General features: G+C 40.6%; 1 protein-coding gene across 1 annotated transcript in view; it reads left to right on the top strand.

The window, feature by feature from the left end:
- The window catches only part of arsb (arylsulfatase B), an 82,187-nt gene that overhangs the window by 24,076 nt on the left and 36,998 nt on the right, over positions 1–21,113 (top strand). Inside the window, exon 5 of the mRNA XM_060843567.1 lies at positions 15,188–15,431. Coding sequence (XP_060699550.1) covers positions 15,188–15,431 — 244 coding nt within the window. The remainder of the gene's footprint in view (positions 1–15,187; positions 15,432–21,113) is intronic.

Here is a 21,113-nt window from a genome sequence, read left to right on the forward strand (position 1 = left end):
CGATTGTTTTATTACTTTCTTGAGATTATGTGAAGGGCAGAAAAACAGCAACTATTGTGGTTCTCCTGGTGGCTAAATACATAAAACGATTTACAATGGACTCCCAAAATACACCCAAGGGATTCTTTTACCAGGACATTTTTTCAATCTTCCTGCTTTAGGAATTCTGAACCTTTTAATCTTGTGTTTATATAGTCTGTGTTCCCATGTTGGCAGATGTCCTAGACAAAGCAGCGTTTTCATTGGATGAACACGTTGTTATTTTAGAGACCAGGATCTGTCTGCCATTCCGTCTGTGCATTCTTCCTGTAGACTTGGCTGTTATGCTTCAGAAACTATTGTTCACATGTCCTTTCTTAGACCCTTTCCCATCTGCATCCTGATATGAAACTTGTTGTATTTGCTTAATTTGTGTTTGCATTTTTTTCACTAGACATCTAAGTGCCCCACTCTTTACTACCATTCTTCCCACCCCATCTTCTGATCCTGAGTTCAAGGTAAACAACCTGCAAACATTTCACAGGAATCTTCCCCAGCACAGAGGTTGAAAATGTACCAAAATGCTGCTTAGACTCCTTAAGAATGTGACCTAACAGGCATAAACGAGATGGCCCACCAAGCCTGTCCTACCTTTCAATCATCACTGCTACTTGACTGCAACTCCCTTTTCCTACTCTATCGCATGCCCCTTGTTACCCTAGGAGACCAAAACTTATCATATCACAGACTTAAATATTTTCGATGATGGCGCATTTGCAATGTTGGGAATTCCAAAACTTCATACCCCTTTTGAAAGAATGGCCTTCTCATCTCTGTCATTATCCTGAAAGTATGCCCCCTTGTTCTAGATTCTCAGTCTTTTCTATCGTGATCTTTAATATAGTGTACCACCTCCAAAGCAAGTCCTCAAATATGGAGACCAGAAATCTATGCTGTACTCGAGGCTTGCTTTCACTAGAGCCCAGTACAATTGATTGCTGTGACTGTCTGCATGCTGGCGTCGCAAGAGTGATTAATGAGTGACCATGACCCAAGTGTGCATTGAACTATGAGTTGTGCTAGAGTGAGACAATGGTGGGAATTGTCAAGTGGCTTGATATATCAGGACTTCACCTTCAGCAACCTGCTAGAATTCGAGGTCTCAACTGAAGGCTGTGTGCAGACAGCATACCCTAAATTGAGCTTCTAATCACAGTTGCTGCGGAGTGCAGACTCTCGATACGATGGCAGTGCCGGCAAGGTCAAACCGTGCTGAACCAGGGTTTGACAACAGGTGCAAATGTGATAAGAACTCAAGGGAAGTGATAAAGGGCTTATGCAACTACATTAATCAAGCGCATGAATTCTCCCTCTTTGCATACTTCATTTTTCTTTCTTTTTCCAAAGATATTGCCCAACCCTGTTGAATATTTCAGGCATTTTCTGTTTTAAAGTTCCAATTTCCTGCATTGATTGGATTCTATGAAAATACATTCTGTGTGGAAGCTGACCATTCTGCCCATCAAGCCCACACTATCCTGCCAAAGAGCATCCCACCCAGACCTACCTCGCTGTAACGCTGCATGTCTGATGGCAAATCCCTGGACACTATGGGTAATTTAGCATGGCCAATCCAACTAACCTGCACATCTTTGGACTGTGGGAGGAAATCAGAGCACCCAGAGGAAACCCATGCAGACACGGAGAGAATGTGCAAACTCCACACAGTCATCCAAGGCTAGAAGTGAACCCAGGTCCCTGATGCTATGAGGCAGCAGTGCCAACCACTAAGCCACCATACTGTTTTGCTTTACTTTAAATCAGCTGTTTGCATCCCTAATTTATAATCGGTAAGCTCTGAAATGCCATTGTGTAGCAGAGTGCCACATTTTCTTTAATGCTACAGTCCAATCTCAACAGATTTTCTTTCCTCATAGTTGCCCAACTTTCTTTTAAAGATATTATCAACCCATTATCTCCTTAACCCCATTCCAAGCAGTCACCATGTTCAATTGAAAATAGTCGATAGTCAATCCATTCACTTTCCCTTTTCTGGGCTTCATTTAATATTTCTCTGAAGCAAAGTACCTTGCTCCACTTTCTTATGTAATATCACATAATATTTATTGCACAGAAACAGTCACTTGGCCCAGTAGGTCCTTACTGGTGTCTACGCTTCACGCCTTAAGGTCACAAGTTGTCCCCCATTATTCTGCATATAAACTAATCCATCTACTCCACTATTCTCCAACATATATTTATCATGTTTTCTCTAACTTGATGCTAGTTGCCTCATGGCACTGTTGTAAAGAGTTCCATATTCTAACCATCCTAATCCATTTCCACAATAAATAAGACCTGGACAACATTCAGGCTTGGGCTGATAAACGCCAAGTAGTATTTGTGCTGCACACGTGACAGGCAATGACCGATTGAATTTCCCCATTATCAATACCCTGTGGGTTATCATTGACCAGAAACTGAACGGGGTGAACCATATAAATACTGTGGCTACAAAAGCAGGTCCGAGGCTGAGAATTAGGAACGTAGGATCAGAAATAGGCATTTGACACTTTGAGGCTGCTCCATTGTTCAGTAAGACCATGGCTGATTTGAATGTGGTCTTAACTCCACTGTCCTATTTGCGTCACAGAACTGTCAATTCCCATATCCATCAAAAATCTTGCTCAGTTTTGAATAAGGTTTCAAGGACCCAACCTCCATTCGAGTAACTTACTTTCGGATTCCCCAAAGACTCTCCGTTCTGCAAGGCATAGGTCAGGAGTATGATGGAATACTCCCCACACGCCTGAATGAGTGCAGCTCCAACAAACTCAACGTCATCCAGGGACAAGTCAGCCCATTTGTTTGGCATCCCATTCATCACCTTCAGCAATCACTCCCTTATCCACTAGTGCACAGTGTGTACCATCTATAAGCTGTGCAGCAACAACTCAAGGCAGTTGCTACCATGACCACTTCAAGTTAGAGGGTCAAGAGCTCCAGAGGCATTGGAACGCCATTACCTACAAGTTCCTCACCAGCCACTATCTATTCAGGCTTGGCAATATATCACCATTTCTTCACTGTCTCAACATCCTGGAACTCTATTCCTAACAGCACTGCAGGTTCCCCTATACTACATGGACTGCAATGGTTCAGAGGGTGGCTCACTGCCATCTTCTCGAGGGCAGTGGGAATGGTCAATAAATCCTGGTCTACCCAGTGATGCCCACATCATGTAAAAGAATGAAATTTTTAAAAGGCAGGAGATAATTCAGCCTCTCTTTCTCTACCTCTGCCACCTAATGAAGAATGGATAAACTTTGCAATGAAAATGTTTTTGGTTAATTTATAAAACTTAGAGGTATTATGAAACCTGGGGAGGATGGATGGACAAAGACTCAAAATGGCATAACTTTTTACTAGAATTAACGGACAAGTGATGGATGAAATTTAATACGGGGAATTGTGTTTTGATTTGGCAGGGAGAACAGAGAAAGACAATATAAAATAAATGATGCAATTCCAAGGGTGTACTGGAGCAGGGACACGTGGGTCTGTGTCCATTTGTCATTGAAGATGATACATTGAGTGATAAAGCAGTTAAAGAGACGTGAAGTTTTTGGAGTAATATATCCACGTCTGGGCTATACACTTTAGTAAGGATGTGGAGGCATTAGAGTGTATGCAGAAGAGGTTGGTTCCAGGGAAGAGGGGCTTACATTTCATTGTTAGATCAATGATGTTGGGGCTCTCTCTTCCTTTTGAGAAGATTAAGAGGAGATTTATTAAAGATGTAATAAGGGATCTGGACAAGGAGAAACTGTTTCCAATAGGAGCAGGGTGAAGAACAAGAGGGTGCCAATGAAGGTGATTAATAAAAGAAACAACATTGACATAAATATTTTTAGGCAGTGAGTGGTTAGGATCTGGAAGGCACAGTCCGAGTTTGTGGTGGAGGTGGTTCAGTCATGGATTTCCGAGAAATAATCTGAAGGGAAGAAAATTTTCCGTGTTGCCTGGGGAAGGCTGGGCAGTAGGATGAGGTGGATTTTCTTGCAGACAGAATGGGCCAAAGGTCCACCTTTTGTACTATAATCATGTCATGGTTTCGTATACCATGGATTAACTGGTAAACCTTGTATCATCATCACTTCATCAGAGTTTGTCTTCTGTAAAATCAGATGATGTGTGAAGAAAAGTGCTGGAAGATCAGAAAACTGCCAGTGTAATGTCTTTACCGAAAAAACGGAGTAAAATGGTTAAGTAATGGCAAGATAGCTAGACATCTGTTACTGGGGAAAATGTTCGTCCATTATAGGGGATGTAGTAGCAGAGCATTTCAAAATACAATAATATGATCAAGCAGAGTAAACACCTCTTCATGAAGAGGCAATCATACCTAACACATTTATTAGAGCTCTGAGGAGTTAACAAGCAGGACAGAGAAAAGGGAATCAATACATGTAATTTACTATCCACTCCCTCCACCACTGATGCTCAGAGCAGCACTGTATACTATCTACAAGATGCACTGAAGAAATTCACCAAAGATTCTCAGACAGCATCTTCCAGACTCTCAAACACTTCCATCAGAAGGACAACGGCAACAGACACATGGGACCACCACCACCTTCAAGTTCTCCTCCAAGCCACTCACCATCTTGACTTGGAATTATATTGACATTCCTTCAGGGTCACAGGGGGATGGTGGGGGAAGAAGAAATGCCCTGGAATTCCCTCCCTAACTGCAGTGTGGGTCTCCTTACAACATCTCAATTGCAGTGGTTCAAGAAGGCAGCTCACTACCATCTTTTCAAAGGCAACTAGGGCTGGACAATAAATGCTTGCCAGCCATTGATACCAACATCCCACAGTGAATTTTTTAAAAAATGTGGATCTCCAGAAGGCGTTTGATAAGTTATCACAGATGAGGCTCCTTTAATAAGATAAGAACCCATTGGGCAGAGGGGTAACATATTAGCATTGGATAGAGAATTAGCTAGCTCTGTCTTCTATTAGATAGCCAAGGCTGAGTGGCCACTGGGGGCGTCTGCGTACAGAGTGCCAGTACATTAAATCCTGCATGTTGAAGTTGCTGCTGCACAGGGACCTTGGAGGCATGCGCAGTGTGAGAAGAAATGAAGGGGAATGTTGATAACTAAAGGAGTGCCATAGAAATCAGTGGTGGCAACACAATGTGTATTGGAAACATGGAAACATAGAGTACAGCATGGAAACAGACCCTTTGATCCAACCTGTCCATGCCGATCAGATATCACAACCCAATCTAGTTCCACCTGCCAACACCCAGCCCATATCCCTCCAAACCCTTCCTATTCATATAACCATCCAAATGCCTCTTAAATGTTGCAATTGTACTAGCTTCCACCACTTCCTCTCATTCCATCCATGTACCATCCTCTGCGTGAAAAAGTTGCCCCTTAGCTCTCTTTTATATCTTTCCCCTCTCACCCTAAACCTATGCCCTCTAGTTCAGGACTCCCCCACCCCAGGGAAAAGACTTTGTCTAATTATCCTATCCATGCCCCTCAATTTTGTAAAATATAAGGTCAGCCTCCGACGCTCCAGGGAAAACAGCCCCAGCCTGTTCAGCCTCTCCCTATAGCTCAAATCCTCCAACCCTGGCAACATCCTTGTAAATCTTTCCAGAACCCTTTCAAGTTTCACAACATCTTTCCAATAGGAAGGAGACCAGAATTACACACAATGTTCCAACAGTGACCTAACAAATGTCCTGTACAGCTGCAACATGACCTCCCAACTCCTGTACTCAATACTCTGACCAATAAAGGAAAGCATACCAAACGCCGCCTTCACTATTCTATCTATCTGAAATTCCACTTTCAAGGAGCTATGAACCTGCACTCCAAGGTCTCTTTGTTCAGCAACACTCCCTAGGACCTTACCATTAGGTGTATAAGTCCTGTTAAGATTTGCTTTCCCAAAATGCAGCACCTCACATTTATCTGAATTAAACTCCATCTGCCACTTCTCAGCGCACTGGCCATCTGGTCAGACCCTGTTGTAATCTGAGGTAACGCTCTTCGCTGTCCACTACACCTCCAATTTTGGTGTCATCTGCAAACTTACCAGCTGTGCCTCTTATGCTCGCATTCAAATCATTTATGTAAATGACAAAACATAGAGGACCCAGCACCGATCCTTGTGGCACTCCACTGGTCACAGGCCTCCAGTCTGAAAAACAACCCTCCACCGCCCTAATGACATGGATGAGGAAAATGAGTAACCCTAACCTTATCGCGGATAACACAAAAATAGATGGGTAGGCAGGTGATGAGGGTGACAGACTCTGCAGGAGGCTATAGACAGATGAGTGGGCAAAAAAACTTTGCAGAAGGAAAATGTGAAGTTATCTACTTTGTCAGGTAGAATAGAGGAGCTGAATATTATTTAAATGGAGAAAGACTGCAGAAAGCTGATGTTCTCATCCATGAGTCATAAAAAGCTAGCATCGAAGTTCAGTGCATAATAAGGAAGGCAAATTTCAAAGGCCTTTATTTCAAAGGGAGTGGAGTATAAAATAGGTGTTGCAGAAATGATGTAAAGCAGTAGTTACACCACACCTAGAACTTTGTGTGCATTCTTTACACATTATGCTCCCATTTGAGGCAGTACAGAGAAGGATCACCAGCTTGATCTGGATATGGAGGGGTTTTCTTACAATGAGACGTTGATTAGGTTGAGCCTGTACTCATTGGAGTTTACAGGAACCAGATGCTTCTAACATTCAGTGTAGAAAAATCCCGGTGGTCATTGAAAGGACCTGATTAAATTACACTGCAAGGTAGTTGCACATCTTGAGACACTTGCCCAGAACAACTACCCATGCAATAATTTAAATCTAAAAATTGACCTTTCACTTGTGTTCATAATTACAGAGGAATTTGCTGATGATTATTCAGGTTTCAATACTGTAATTAATGATGAGACTGCCATTCTAGACAGCAGTAAGAGGAATGTTACTGGGATTAGCTAACCTGAATTGTGAAGGGCTGTCGATATGTGGCTTTTGAACCAATGAGAAGTGGTTTACGCCTGCACAAATGAACCAAAATTAATTTTCTTCATGGCATTCACATATTTGGTTTGAACTTTAGCTAGTTGAAACAGTCTATCTAAAATACTAATTCTGGTGATTCATCCCTTTTTGTAAATAAACACGGAATTTAAGCATTACGCTCACAGTATTTGTAGATATGTGCTCAACTAAGCTGAGGATGGGCGTATTGCATTGTTCAACTGGTCACAAGGTGACCCATCCTTAATGTTCAGCCATCAGCACCCTGGAGATTTAGGTCTGAGAATAAAACAGGGAGCACCATTATTTTGTATATTTGTCACTAATATCCATTAACAAACTTGACATCACTTAGCTCTGTTGCCAAATCTTTATTTCCTGTCAAACAGAGAAGGCTGAGAAGTGTAAAAAATAATGAGGGGCTTGCATAGAGGGGACTGGGAAAAACCCTTGCCCCCTGGCAGAGAGGTCACTTTTTGGGGGCACAGATTTATGGCAGCTGGCAGAGTATTCGAGGGGACTGCAGGAAGAATGTATTCACACAGACGGTGGTGGGTGTTTGGAATTTGATGCCCTGTCTGAGGGTTGGGGCAGAAACCTTCAACTCATTTAAAAGGAACATGGATCTGTACCTGAAGTACTGTAACTTTCAAGGGTTACCTGGTAAATGGAATTTAATTGGGTGGCTAGTTTATTCACCAGCTCAGGCACCATGGGATAATGGCCTCCTCCTTAACTGTAACTTTTCTCCGGTTCTATGTTTAATTTGCATCAAGTCCTGTACTCCTATCACACTTTTCCTTGCTGATTTGTATTAACTCTCACTCTAGCAACATCTTGATTCCCATTCTTGTTTTCAAATGCCTCCATAATCTACCAGTTTCTTTCGCACTAATCTCCTCCGTCTCTCCCAATTCCCTCATGTGCTCCTCTAGTTCTTGAGCATTCCCAATTTTAATCATTCCACTATTTAATGGATAGACCTTCAGTCACCTAGGTCCTAAGCTCAGGAATTCCCTCTGTAACCATGTCTACCTCCCTTTCCTCCTTTTAAGACATTCTTTTAAGATATTTTCAAAAGAATTTCCTTCTGTGATTGTGTCCTAGTTTGTTTTGCAATGCACCCATCAGATGCCTTAGGAAGTTTGATTGTTTGAATGATGTGATATGATAAGTTGTTGATGAAATTTTAGAAGAAATATTGATCATCTGTGATTTTGATGAAACACTTCTGTGTAATAAACATTTCCTGTCACTAGATGTCCTGAACAGACTGTGAAAGTGTTCTAAGAGACCTATTTACTGAATGAATTTGTGACATCTGGTAGCTGACAGGGATGCTCTGCTATGTTCCACATTACTAAACTCTGTGGATATCTGTTCATATAAATGGGAACTGTGATCTGTAGTCCTTACAAGATTGTTTTTGGCCAGTACCTTAATAATTTTAAGGTTACCAGCCCATTGCTATGCTTCATAACACAAAGAATATAGTTCCTTTCTTCTGCATTCTGCTAACTGGCAAGCTATGGTAAAGCAAAGGCCTGAGGGGTTTCTCCATAGCTTTTATATAATTGCGGATTGTAATGTTCCTTCCACAAAAGCTCTACTGTTCTCGTAAAAGCTCTTTGCACAACACTGTCTCCAATTGGTGCCAGCAGAGAGACGGTGGTCATGTACAAATAAATTGCATGCTGAGAGGATGGCAACATCTTTACTCTTTCTTCAACAAGAATCCAATGTAACCAGGCAGCCAGCCAGTGAGCTGTACTCCACTCATTTTGCTTCAATTGTAACATTCTTCCAAAGCTATGAACCTATTGTATGAGGCATTTTCTTGATTTTTGTTGAACAAAATATTTCAGCAGGCCCTTGTTATCTCCGGATTTGACCGGAGTGGCTCAGTGATCCGCATGGCTGTGTCACAATGCCAGGGACTCCGATTTGATTCCAGCCTCTGGCAAGTGTCTGTGTGGAGTTTGTACGTTCTCCCTGTGTCTGGTGTGGGTTTCCTCCCACAGTCCAAAGATATGCAGTTTAGGTGGATTGGCCATGCTAAATTGCCCATAGTGTCCAAGAATGTGCAGGTTAGATGGATTAACTATGGGAAATGAAAGGTTATGTGTTAGTGTAGGGGGATGGTTCTGGTTGGGATAATCTTTGGAAGATCGGTGTGGACTCAATGGGCCGAATAGCCTGCTTCAACACTGTAGGGATTTTATGATAACTCTTCCCATATCATTTAGTGACTATACATTTAGCTGAAATAGCCCTAAGTTCCAGAATTCCTTTCCGACATTTCTCTTCCCTCTTAGATGCTCCTTAAAACCCCTCTTTCACCAGGTTTCTGGTCACCACCTTTTAATATTTTCTCATGTCATTTGGTACGAAGAGCCTGGAACCATTTTACTGTGTCATATGTTTCATAGATACAAAAGTTATTCTAATTGTCATGCATTTAGAGGATAATTTTTTTTATAGCCTAATATTTATTAAAGCCAGTTCTGAGGAAGGTTTACTCGATCTGAAGCGCTAACTCTGATCTCTCTCCGCAGATGTTGCCAGACATGCTGAGCTTTTCCAGTGATTTCTATTTTTGTCTATTATTTACAGCATTGCAGTTCTTTTGATTTTTCTTTATTACAGCCTGTAAATATCCTTTCATTGCTTATATAATTGGTATCTTTTCCTTTATCAGACTGAATGTTGATAGGGTTGGCATCACGATTTTAAAATATGTTTTCTGGGTAATTTTCACATGATGAAATCACTTTATATTTAATGATGATATATACATGAATCCAGGAATACTTCTAATTGAATTCTCATAACAAATTACACAGTGAATAACTCAGTTTGTACTGAGTTCAAAGAACTATATAATCTTATCAGTCTTCATTTCGCAAAGGAACAGAATCTCCTGACATATTAATGGAGAGAGAGGAATGGAGGACCTGCACTTTCTTTTGATTTTCATGGTACAGCCTACATATTTTCCTTGAGTTGAGCATCAGTGGACCGCTTGTCATCGCTAAATCTTTATCTGCCCAATATCCAGATATCTGGATACAGGGGCGTCAAGACAAATTAAATTATATTTGACACCAGAAGATCATTTCACCTTTGCTCAGAACTAGAAGGCATTTTATCAATAAAATGTTTAAAATAGACAAATGAACAGAGTTTAATGTCAAGAGTTTACTCTTAATAATCATAAAATGTGTACTTCCCTCAGTCAAAAGACACACCTTGAAACAAAATGACCCTCATATCTCAAACTAACAAAGCAAGATGTTACTTGTGAGTCTGTGAATAGTTAATCCTGTATCTCCACCGACTGCAGACTCCTGCTTGAAATTTAGCGAAAGATGTACCAGAAATTCTTCAGAAGAAATGCTAGAATACGGAACATTGAAGCCATATAAAAGTTCAGCTCAGCTGCCAAGAAAAGAAAATCATTTAAAAAAAAAAAATCCCCCTGGGATTTCAATCATGGAAATGTTTGAATTGACTGAAATGACTAGATATATTATTCCATTTCCAATACTTGAATTAAGTTGCAGCTACAGGATATCCACTTTTTTGGTCCAGTACATGAGGCTGTCACTTTGGCAAAATAAAGCCCGACATTTAATAAATGTTCATGTGTTAAACCTCCTGTAGTGAGACAGAAATGAACTCTAGTCCCACATTCTTGTATTTGGCATACCAGACCATATTTATCCTCCCTGCAGCTTGATAAATCAGCAAAATATGTTAAAATACTATCTCATACCCATGTGCATTGTAATCAGCAAGTGAGAAACTAATAGCAATCTGTTACAGACAAAAATGCTTCATTTGTAAGAAACAGAGCAAATGTATTTCTCAACATGAGCCATGTTAAATTGCTTGCTCACACCTGCTATTGTTGTTATGTGGTGAACCCCACAATGGGGCTTAGCCTGTAACAGCAGGGCAGCAGCCTGGAGAAAGGATATACCAAAGGAAAACTCTAGATCCAACTTTTTTTTTTACAATGTAAGTAATCAAAATAAAAGTCTCTACTACTGAATAGTAAGTGCATGTTTGCCCATGGAGGCAGAGGACTCCAAGTTTGGTTGCTCATTTGTCCTAAGTTGCCATGACAACAGTAGAGATGTATCCTGGTTAGGTTCTGCATCAAGTGATGGAATTGGACATGCTCCTGATCACTGCCTTGGGGATGGTGGTTGAAAGTCTGTCCACATGCTGAGTTTTCCCAGCCCCTGACTGGCTTGGGTGAGTGAGGCAGTTGGGGAAATATGGTAAGATCAAAAAAATGTGATTCTCGAAGTTGAGAAAGAAGATGCAGGTCTTGCATCCATGCTTTGGTAGCACAGGAATCTTGCTGGTGAGTAGTAAGGGGCCTATTCATGTGCATGGACAGCTCATTGTCACGTTGTCTCACCTTGTTTACTATTCTTCAGTACGATGCTAAGAAAGTAGATAGCAGAAGTTTCTGACTGGAAACTCTCGAGTGTGCATCTTGCAGCTCCAGCTCCTCTGGGCCTCCCTATGGGCTGTGATTGCCTGCTTTGTCAACACCCTCTCCATCCACAGGACTTGTACCATCCTCAACACACCACCCTGTCACATCTCCGACTCACTTAGACTGTAGTTATCCACTTCAGTGGCACACGTAAGAAGAGCACGATAACATGTTGTATTTTAGTGTTCCTGCCAAATCAACTTGCATGCATCCATCGCGCAGTTTGGAGCAGGTGCATCTCTGAGCTCTTGGTGCTCGTTCATAGAGTGGAAGCAGACTGCACCCATTTCGATGCTTATACAATCTGTACCATAGCTTGCCTTTTGCCTCGTCATTCAGAACTCATGATCTTGCTGTACTTCTGGCCCTCCTCCCAGCCAGGCAACTTGCCATATTTGGCAGCAGTGAGGAGTTAAGGACATGTTGCTGTACAGGATGTTGTTACATCATGGTCACGCCCATGCCATTTGCCAGCAAATTGTGTGACACAAACCTAATGTGCTTCAATCAAATAGCTAAGTCTCGAAATCTAACAGGATTGGCCCTTAATTAAGTCAAAGGGAACCAGAGTTGTAGCATTTTACTGCACAGGAAGAGGCTCTTTGACCTATGATGTCCACAATAGTTGTCTAACATTCATTTATTCTAATCTCATTTTTGAGCATTTGGACCAGGGTGTTTCAAATATCCGTTGAAATGTTTCTTAAATATCTTGAGGGTTCCTACCTCTACCACCCTTTCAGGCAGTGTGTTCCAGATAACCCCCAACCCTCTGATTCTTGCTCCAGCAGCTACAAGTCTACTGTGTCCAATCTTTCATCAGAAGAGAAGCCACCCATTCCAGCTATTAGTCTAGGAAACCTCTGAACTGCTTTCCCTCTGCAGCTTGGAGATCTGCAATTTCTCACCATTTAGCTAAGATACCTTTTAGTTCTTCATGCCAAAGTGGGCAATTTCACATTATCCCACATGATAATCCAATTGCCAGATTTGCACACTCTCACCTGACCTACCTATGATCACATTATAGTCTCCTTGTATTCCCTTCACAATTTTCTTTCCCACCTAAACTTAGCAACAATAGCTTTCAGCCCCTTATCTAAATCATTTAAAAGCATTGCAAAAGTTGAGGCCTCAGCATTGATCACTGTGGCACACCACCCATTGCATCTTGCTAACCCAAAAATGACACATTTATGTCTCCTTCCTGCTTGCTAGCTTATCTTCTATTTATTGCCAATACTTTGCCCACTATACTACGAACTTTTATTTTTCATCATAATCTTTGCAGAATCCCATCAAATGTCTTCTGGAGGTCTACGTACATTACCTCCATCAGTTGTCCTTTATCCATAGCATGTTCTGTCCTCAATGAACTCCAGTAAATTGGTTAAACACAATTTCCTTTCCCCAAAACCATGTTACCTCTGCTTTATTACCTTAAACTTTTGTATGTGTCTGGCAATAGCATCCTTAATAAACAAGGATGAGTGCTGGGTCCCCTGCTTTTCAACATTTATGTGAATAATTTGGATGTGAACATAGCAGATATAGTTAGTAAGTTTGCAGATGACTCTAAAATTGGAAGTGTAGTGGATAGCAAAGAAGGTTACTTCAGAGTCCCAACAGGGAAGATCCAGATGGGCCAATGGACTGAGGAGTGGCAGATGGAGTTTAATTTAGATAAATGTGAGGTGCTGCATTTTGGAAAAGCAAATCAGAGCAGGACTTATATACTTAATGGTAATGTCCTGGGAAATGTTGCTGAACAAAGAGAACTTGGAGTGGATGTTTATGGTTCCTCGAAAGTGGACTCGCAAATAGATAGGACAGTGAAGAAGGCTTGGTATGCTTACCTTTATTGGTCAGTGCATTGAGTATAGGAGTTGGGAGGTCATGCTGCAGCTGTACAGGACTTTGTTTAGGCCACTTTTGGAGTATTGCATGCAATTCGAGTCTCCCTTCTATGGGAAAGATGTTGTGAAACTTTGAAAAGGTTCAGAAAAGATTTACAAGGATGTTGCCAGGGTTGGAGGGTTTGAGCTTTAGGGTGAGGCTGAATAGGCTGGGGCTGTTTTCCCTGGAGTGTCGGAGGTTGGGAGGTGACTTTATAGAGGTTTATAAAATCATGACAGGCATGGATAATGTAAATAAGCAATTTTCTTTCCCTGCAGTGGGAGAGCCCAAAACTAGAGGGCATAGTTTAAGGTGAGAGGGGAAAAACATAAAAGGGACCTAAGGGGCAGCTTTTTCATGCAGAGGGTGGAGCGGGCATGGAATGAGCTGCTAGAGGAGTGGTGGAGGCTGGTACAATTACATTTGAGAAGCATCTGGATGAATAGGGTGTGTTTAGAGGGATATGGGCCAAATGCTGGCAAATGGGACTAGATCTATATTGGATATCTAGTCGGCATGGATGCATTGGACTGAAGGGTCTGTTTCCGTATTGTATAACTCCATGACTAATAGCTTCTAACATCTGATATCTATTTGACAGACATCAAATTAACTGGTCTGTGATTTCTTGCTTTCTGTCTTCCTCTTCTTTTGAATAAAGGAGTTACTTCTGCTATTTTCCAATCTAATGGAACTTTTACTGAAGTAGTTGGCCTTTGTGATGGAGAGGAGTTTGAGTCAGCTCAGGGTCAAATCTGGGGTAAAACTACAGTTGGGTTTTTTTTTGAGACAGTAACCAGTGAAGGAAATAGAATCAGTGATGAGAGAACAGAGTTTTTAGCAGAAATAATGACTTTGAATCCCAATGTTGAAATTGAGGGAATTATTTCCTTTCCAGGTTGAGTATTCATTAAGCAGCATGACAACACCAAGGCAATGGAAAGCTTTAAGGAGGTAGTGATGAGCATTCAACTGTATAGCTGCTTTAATTTTCACCACAGCAAGTTAGTGTTCAGGAAGAGTAAGGAGTTCTCCTATCATGGTGGTCAAAACCCAACTAACAAAACCAAGAACCGGATTAATTGCTCTTTCATTTCCTTTCTGTGGGGCCATGCTGGGTGTAAATTAGATTTCACCCTTTCCCATGTAACAGTGACTACACTTCAAAAGCAATCTTTATAAATCCATGATTTGGAGATGTCGGTGTAGCACTGGGGTGTACAAAGTTAAAAATCACACAACACCAGGTTATAGTCCAAAACAGGTTTAATTGGAAGCACTCTAGCTTTTGGAAAGCTAGTGTGCTTCCAATTAAACTTGTTGGACTATAACCTGGTGTTGTGTGATTTTTAACTTTATAAATCCAGTGTGTTTTGGGATGAACCAAATATTAAGGGCGATAAAGACAGATTTTCAATGTTAATTCAAAGGCACGTTTTATGTGCTGAAATATTTGAATTATCCAATAATTTTATTTAAACACTATAAATAACAATAGATTGAAGATTTAGTGCATCAAAATGTTGAATAAACAGCATTTAAATCAAGTAACTATGTGAATTAAAAATAAACATTTAAGCAAACTTTGTTCCCTATACATTTCCTATACATTTCCTTATTTTAATGTCGAGCTGTTGTGATTTTGCAAAGTGAATGGTTTTGACAAAACAAAGTGACTTTATTTTTCACCACTGATATCTCCAGAATTTCTCATCTTTTTTGTGCTCCCTTTTCAGACAATGGAGGACAGACCTTGGGGGGTGGAAATAATTGGCCATTGCGAGGACGGAAGTGGACGCTGTGGGAAGGAGGTGTTCGTGGCGTGGGTTTTGTCACTAGCCCCCTGTTAAAGTGGAAGGGCAGAGTAAATCATGAGCTGATTCACATCTCTGACTGGCTCCCTACATTAGTGTCTTTGGCCAAAGGAACCACAAATGGAACCAAACCACTGGATGGCTTTGACATGTGGAAAACCATCAGGTAATGTGCACCTCAAATCATAGAGCTAAAAATATTCAGTGCTGTTTTGAAAAATTTGGAAAAGGGTGCTCTGTCTCTATTATTCATGTTGAATCATCAATATTTCCACTATTTTACAGCAACAGCCATCCTCACAGCTCAAAAACCTTGCCAACAGCATTTTTGGTGCTGTGCCCTGATCTTATCAATTGACAAATTATCGTTTATTTGTTAGGATATCAATTTTTTTCAGCCCACTTTGACTCAACAAGTTTAACTTAATGTCGACCTAGGCTCAATAATGCTCTTGGTTTGAAATCAGAAGATCAGTGGTGTCAGGTCCTACTCCTGGTACCTCTGAGCATAGTCTAGAGTAAGGCTGCAGTACTGATCATGTTGCACCATACCACAGACTGTTTTTCAAAAAAGTGATTAAGCCCAGCTGCCCCCTCTTTTAAAAAAAACAATCATATGGTGTTATTTGAAGAGATTAGAATGCTGGAATCCTGGCGAGCATTTATCCCTTGACTAATAAGAATAATATAGAATATCTGGTCTTTGCTGTTTTGTGGGGCTTTGCTGTTAGCAAAATGTTGTTGTTAGCTCTGGACTTTAGCCTTGTTGGTCTACGTGACACTCTGAGCACTCCTCTTTATTCAGCTTATAGGCATACCCTTCTATTCCTTCAAGTTAAATTCTTTATTTTTTATTCCTTTTTATTTTTTTTGATGTTTGTGAAAAGTAGCGGTCAGATTTGCCTGGAACCTTTACGGTCCTTCTGGTTACAATCCCTGCCCAATAGTGATAGATGGCCAATTCTAGCTATGTTGGAGGACAATGGTATGTGTCCACGTTAGGATGGTCTATGGAATTAGCGCTGTTGGTGTTCCTAGAGCAATGCTATTCATAGCCTGCACTATTGAAGTGGATGGAAATGCAGTCTGGTCAGTGGTGCCTACAAACTGACATTTAAAAATACTGAGTTCAAAGTGGTACATGTTTTCATGTCATTTGAGTTATCAGAGGAAACACATTTGCATTTCAAAAGTTGAGCCTTTTGAATTGCCATAGGTCAGAGGCTACTGAGTCCTAGCATAAATAATTTTGTATGTGAAATATTAAATTCTCAGTAAACAATAGTTGAACTGAAACCTAATGTTCACATCGAAAATCAAATATACATGAACTATCTTCTAGTGAACATTTAGGAATGCACAACAAATATTAGTCTTGCTGATGATGCTCAATCCCAGGAATGAATGTAAAAAAATAACTCTTGGATTTATTAGAGACAGAAATCTGGCAGGATAGCCTTGAAAGCAATAGATAGGTACTAGCTCAGTGCTATTCACAGTACAGGAGCCTTGAAAAGTTGCTTTTGTTAATGTATTAGAAACATAAGGAACTAACTAGGAAAGATGCGAGCATAAGAGGTACAGTTAGTAAGTTTGCAGATGATACCAAAATTGGAGGTGTAGTGGACAGCAAAGAAGGTTACCTCCAATTACAACAGGATCTTGACCAGATGGGCTAATGGGCTGAGAAATGGCAGATGGAGTTTAATTCAGATAAATGCGAGGTGCTGCATTTTGGGAAAGCAAATCTTAGCAGGATTTATACACTTAATGGTAAGGTCCTAGGGAGTGTTGCTGAACAAAGAGACCTTGGAGTGCAGGTTCATGGTTCCTTGAAAGTGGAGTCTCTGGTAGATAGGATAGTGAAGAAGGCATTTGGTATGCTTTCCTTTATTGGTGAGAGTATTGAGTACAGGAGTTGGGAGGTCATGTTACGGCTGTACAGGACATTGGTTAGGTCACTGTTGGAATATTGCATGCAATTCTGGTCTCCTTCCTATCGGAAAGATGTTGTGAAACTTGAAAGGGTTCAGAAAAGATTTACAAGGATGTTGCCAGGGTTGGAGGATCTGACCTACAGGGAGAGGGTGAACAAGCTGGGGCTGTTTTCCATGGAGCGTCGGAGGCTGAGGGGTGACCTTAGAGGTTTACAAAATTTATGAGGGCCATGGATAGGAGAAATAGACAATGTCTTTTCCCTGGGGTCGGAGTGTCCAGAACTAGAGGACATAGGTTTAGGGTGAGAGGGGAAAGATATAAAAGAGACCTAAGGGGCAACTTTTTCACACAAAGAGTGGTACATGTTTGGAATGAGCTGCCAGAGGATGTGGTGGAGGCTGGTACAATTGTAACATTTAAAAGGCATTTGGATGGGGATATGAATAGGAAGGGTTTGGAGGGATAAGGGCTGGGTGCTGGCAGGTGGGACTAGATTGGGTTGGGATATCTGGCCGGCATGGATGGGTTGGACCGAAGGGTCTGTTTCCGTGCTGTATATCTCTATGACTCTATGACAAGCCACGTTGAATCGAATACTTTGTAATGAAACAGGGTTAATTAATAATCTTGTACTCTCAATGATATTAAGGGGGCTGGGGAAGCATGGTTACCATACAGTAGAATTTCATTTTGTTTGTAACTGGTTGGTTAGATACAAAATTGGGTCTTTAAATTTAAACAAACATGGGTATGAGGGAACTGATAAACTGACTGAAGTCTATTGGGAACTCAGATTAAATTGTGATTTGATCTGAATAATTTACTATTCTCAATATGCATTTAATCACTGGAAAAGTGCTCAAACCCTGATTTGAAATTAATGAAAAGTAGTAGATTAAAAGAAGTGGATGACAATTTTGTCCAAAGTGTGGCAAAACAGGCACCCTCTCCTGAGGATGAGGTGGTCCTAAAATCAGCAAAACAATGATCAAAAAATAGCCAAGAGGTAGAATTCTGAGTGTATTCTTGCAAATAATAAGGAAAATCTTCATAAGTGTGTAAACATGAAGATAACAAAGGTAAACATGGTTCCCCTGCAGACAGAGACAGGAGAAATTATTATAAGGGATAAGGAAATGCCATGGAGATTAAATAAATATTTTATGTCTGTCTTCACAACAGAAGAAACAAAGAACATGTGGAAATTGTGGGGATTCAATGAGCCTGAAGATATTAAGAAAGGAGAAAACACTGGAGAAATTAATGAGAATAAGATTTGACCTTGTGGCCTACATCCCTGGGTTTTCAGATAGCTGGCTATGAATATAGTGGAAGCCTTGGTTTTAGCTTCTAGAATCCCTAAGATCCTAGAATGATCCAATGTTTTGAAGGTTAGCAAATGTAAGCGGCCTATTCAAGAGTGAGGAAACTGCAAAATGTAGACCTACAGATCAGTTCATCAGTTAATAACAGAATGGGAAATGGTGTAATCCTGTTATTAAGAATTTGTTAACAGGATACTTAGAAAATCACAACAGGATGAGGCAAAAGCAATGGGGCATTATAGAAGGGAAATTGTAGAATCATCAAATTCCTACAGTGCAGGCAGAAGCCATTTGGCCCATTGAGTCTGCACCGACCCTCGGAGTAACCCACCTAGACCCACCCCATCCCCACAATAAGCATGGCTAGTTCACCTAGCCTGCACATCTCTGGATACTATAGGACAATTTAGTCTTTGGATTGTGAGGGGAAACCAGAGCACCTGAAGGAAACCCACACAGACAGAGGGCAAACATGCAAACTCCACACACAGTCACCCGAGGCTGGAATCAAACGCGGGTCTGTTGGCACTGCATCAACACCAACCACTGAGCCGCTGTGTGAATGACAGGAGATTTTTGGGGACGTAACTGATTTACGAGGTAAGGGAGAGTTAATGAACGCAGTATGTAGAACTTCAGAAGACATTCACTCTGGTGATACACAGCAGGTTTTTGCCTGAGATGTGAGATGAGAGCTTGTAGGAATGGAGTAGGATATCAGCATGGACTAACCAACAGAAAACTGAGAGAAACAGGCCAATTTTGAGATAATACGGTGTAACTAGTGGAGTGTCAGAGGGTCATTATTATGGGTTTAGCTCATTATAACCAATATAACCTAAACGAGGGGATTTAGTGTAATATATCCAAGTTTACTGAAGATTTAAATCTAGATAGCAAAGTAATCTGTGAGGAGACAAAGAAACTGCAAAGAGAACTAGACTTGTTACGATGTTAGGCAAGAAGTTGGAATATAATCTGGGTAAATTTGGAATTACCCACTTCGGAAAGAAGAATAGAAATGAGAACATTGTTTAAAAAGTAAGAAGCTGAGTGTACTCATGAATCTCAAAAAGGAAAACTGCTCAAACAGCAAGCAAATAAAAATTTATTTGTATTCATTCATCATTGACTAGGCCAGCATTTATTGTGTATCTGTAATTGCACAGAGGGTAGTTAACAGTCAACAACACTGTTATGGGTCTGGATTTACATCTAAACCAGACCAGGTAATGATGGCAGATTTCCTTTCCTAAAGGAAATTAGTGAACCAGATAGTGTTATTTTTATGATAAATTAAGTGGTTACAGGGTTGCCAGTAGGCTAGCTTTTTATCACCGGTTTTTACACAGAACAATATCATGGGTTCTGAAATTACCAGTGACATTGTCACTACATCACTGCCTTTGTTATAAGGGGATAGAAGTAGAATGAGGATTTTTTTTTGTAATTTTACAAAATTGTGAGACCACACCTGGAGTACAATGTCTAGGATTATTCTGCTTACCCAAGAAAGAACAGCTATATTTAAACAAGTTGCTGTGACATACCTTTGGAGCAGCTGAGATTTGAACCCGGACTTTCTGGTCCATAGGTAGGTTCCCTACCACTGTACCACCAGAGCACTCCCAAGAAAGAACGTTGCCTTAAAGCACAGGTTCAGCAAATGGATTTCTGGGATAAGAGGGCAGCCATTCAACCAAGAGCACAATGGTCAATACTCTTTGATATTAAGAAGAATAGAAGGTAATTTCACAAATCTATAAACTTCTCAGAAGGCTTGGTCCTGTAATTGTTGAGAAGTTGTTTCTTTTTTAAAACCTGGGAAATTTGGGACAGAGTGTCATAATCTTAAGATAGAAGGTTGCTTATTTTGGACTAGAGATGAGGAAACTTTTTTGTACTGTTCAGAATTCACTATCCCAAAGGCCTGTGGATACTCAGTGAATAGTTTCAAGAGGGAGTTGGGCAGAACCTGTGGTTAATAAATGTGTAAAATAAGCTACCATGAAGGGCAGTTGGAATGAATAATATAAAGTTGAGCAAAATAGATCTTTTAATCCCAACAGTTACAGTGCTGATAGTTAAACTTCGGTGGTGGCGAAACTTCTAGAAACAATTATTCATGTTAGAATTAGTAATCACGTGGATCGATTAGGAAGGATCGGCATGGATTTCTAAATATGTTTACGAACTTGCTGGATTCTTTTTTAAGGCGATAACAGAAAGAGTCAATGCTTTTAATGTGGATTTCCAGAAGGCGTTTAAAACAGTGCCACACAACCGACTTAAGGAAAATTATAGATTGTGGGATAAAAGCAACATAGGTTCAAAATTAGCTGATGATAGAAAACAGAGTAATAATCCTATAGATTTTTTTGGGCTGGAGGGAGTTGGGACTGTTCTCTTTGAATAGGAGGCTGATAAGAGATTCAATAGTGTTTAAAATCATGAACGAGCCACACAACGTAATTAGAGACAAGTTGTTCCTGCTCATAAAAGGAAATAATAAGGCATAGATATAAAATGATGGGAGGGGGAAAATCGTTTCCACACAGCAAGTAGTTAAGGTATGGAATGCACTG

The sequence above is a fragment of the Hemiscyllium ocellatum genome, chromosome 2 (genome assembly GCF_020745735.1).
Source record: "Hemiscyllium ocellatum isolate sHemOce1 chromosome 2, sHemOce1.pat.X.cur, whole genome shotgun sequence".
NCBI classification, from domain to species: Eukaryota; Metazoa; Chordata; class Chondrichthyes; order Orectolobiformes; family Hemiscylliidae; genus Hemiscyllium; species Hemiscyllium ocellatum.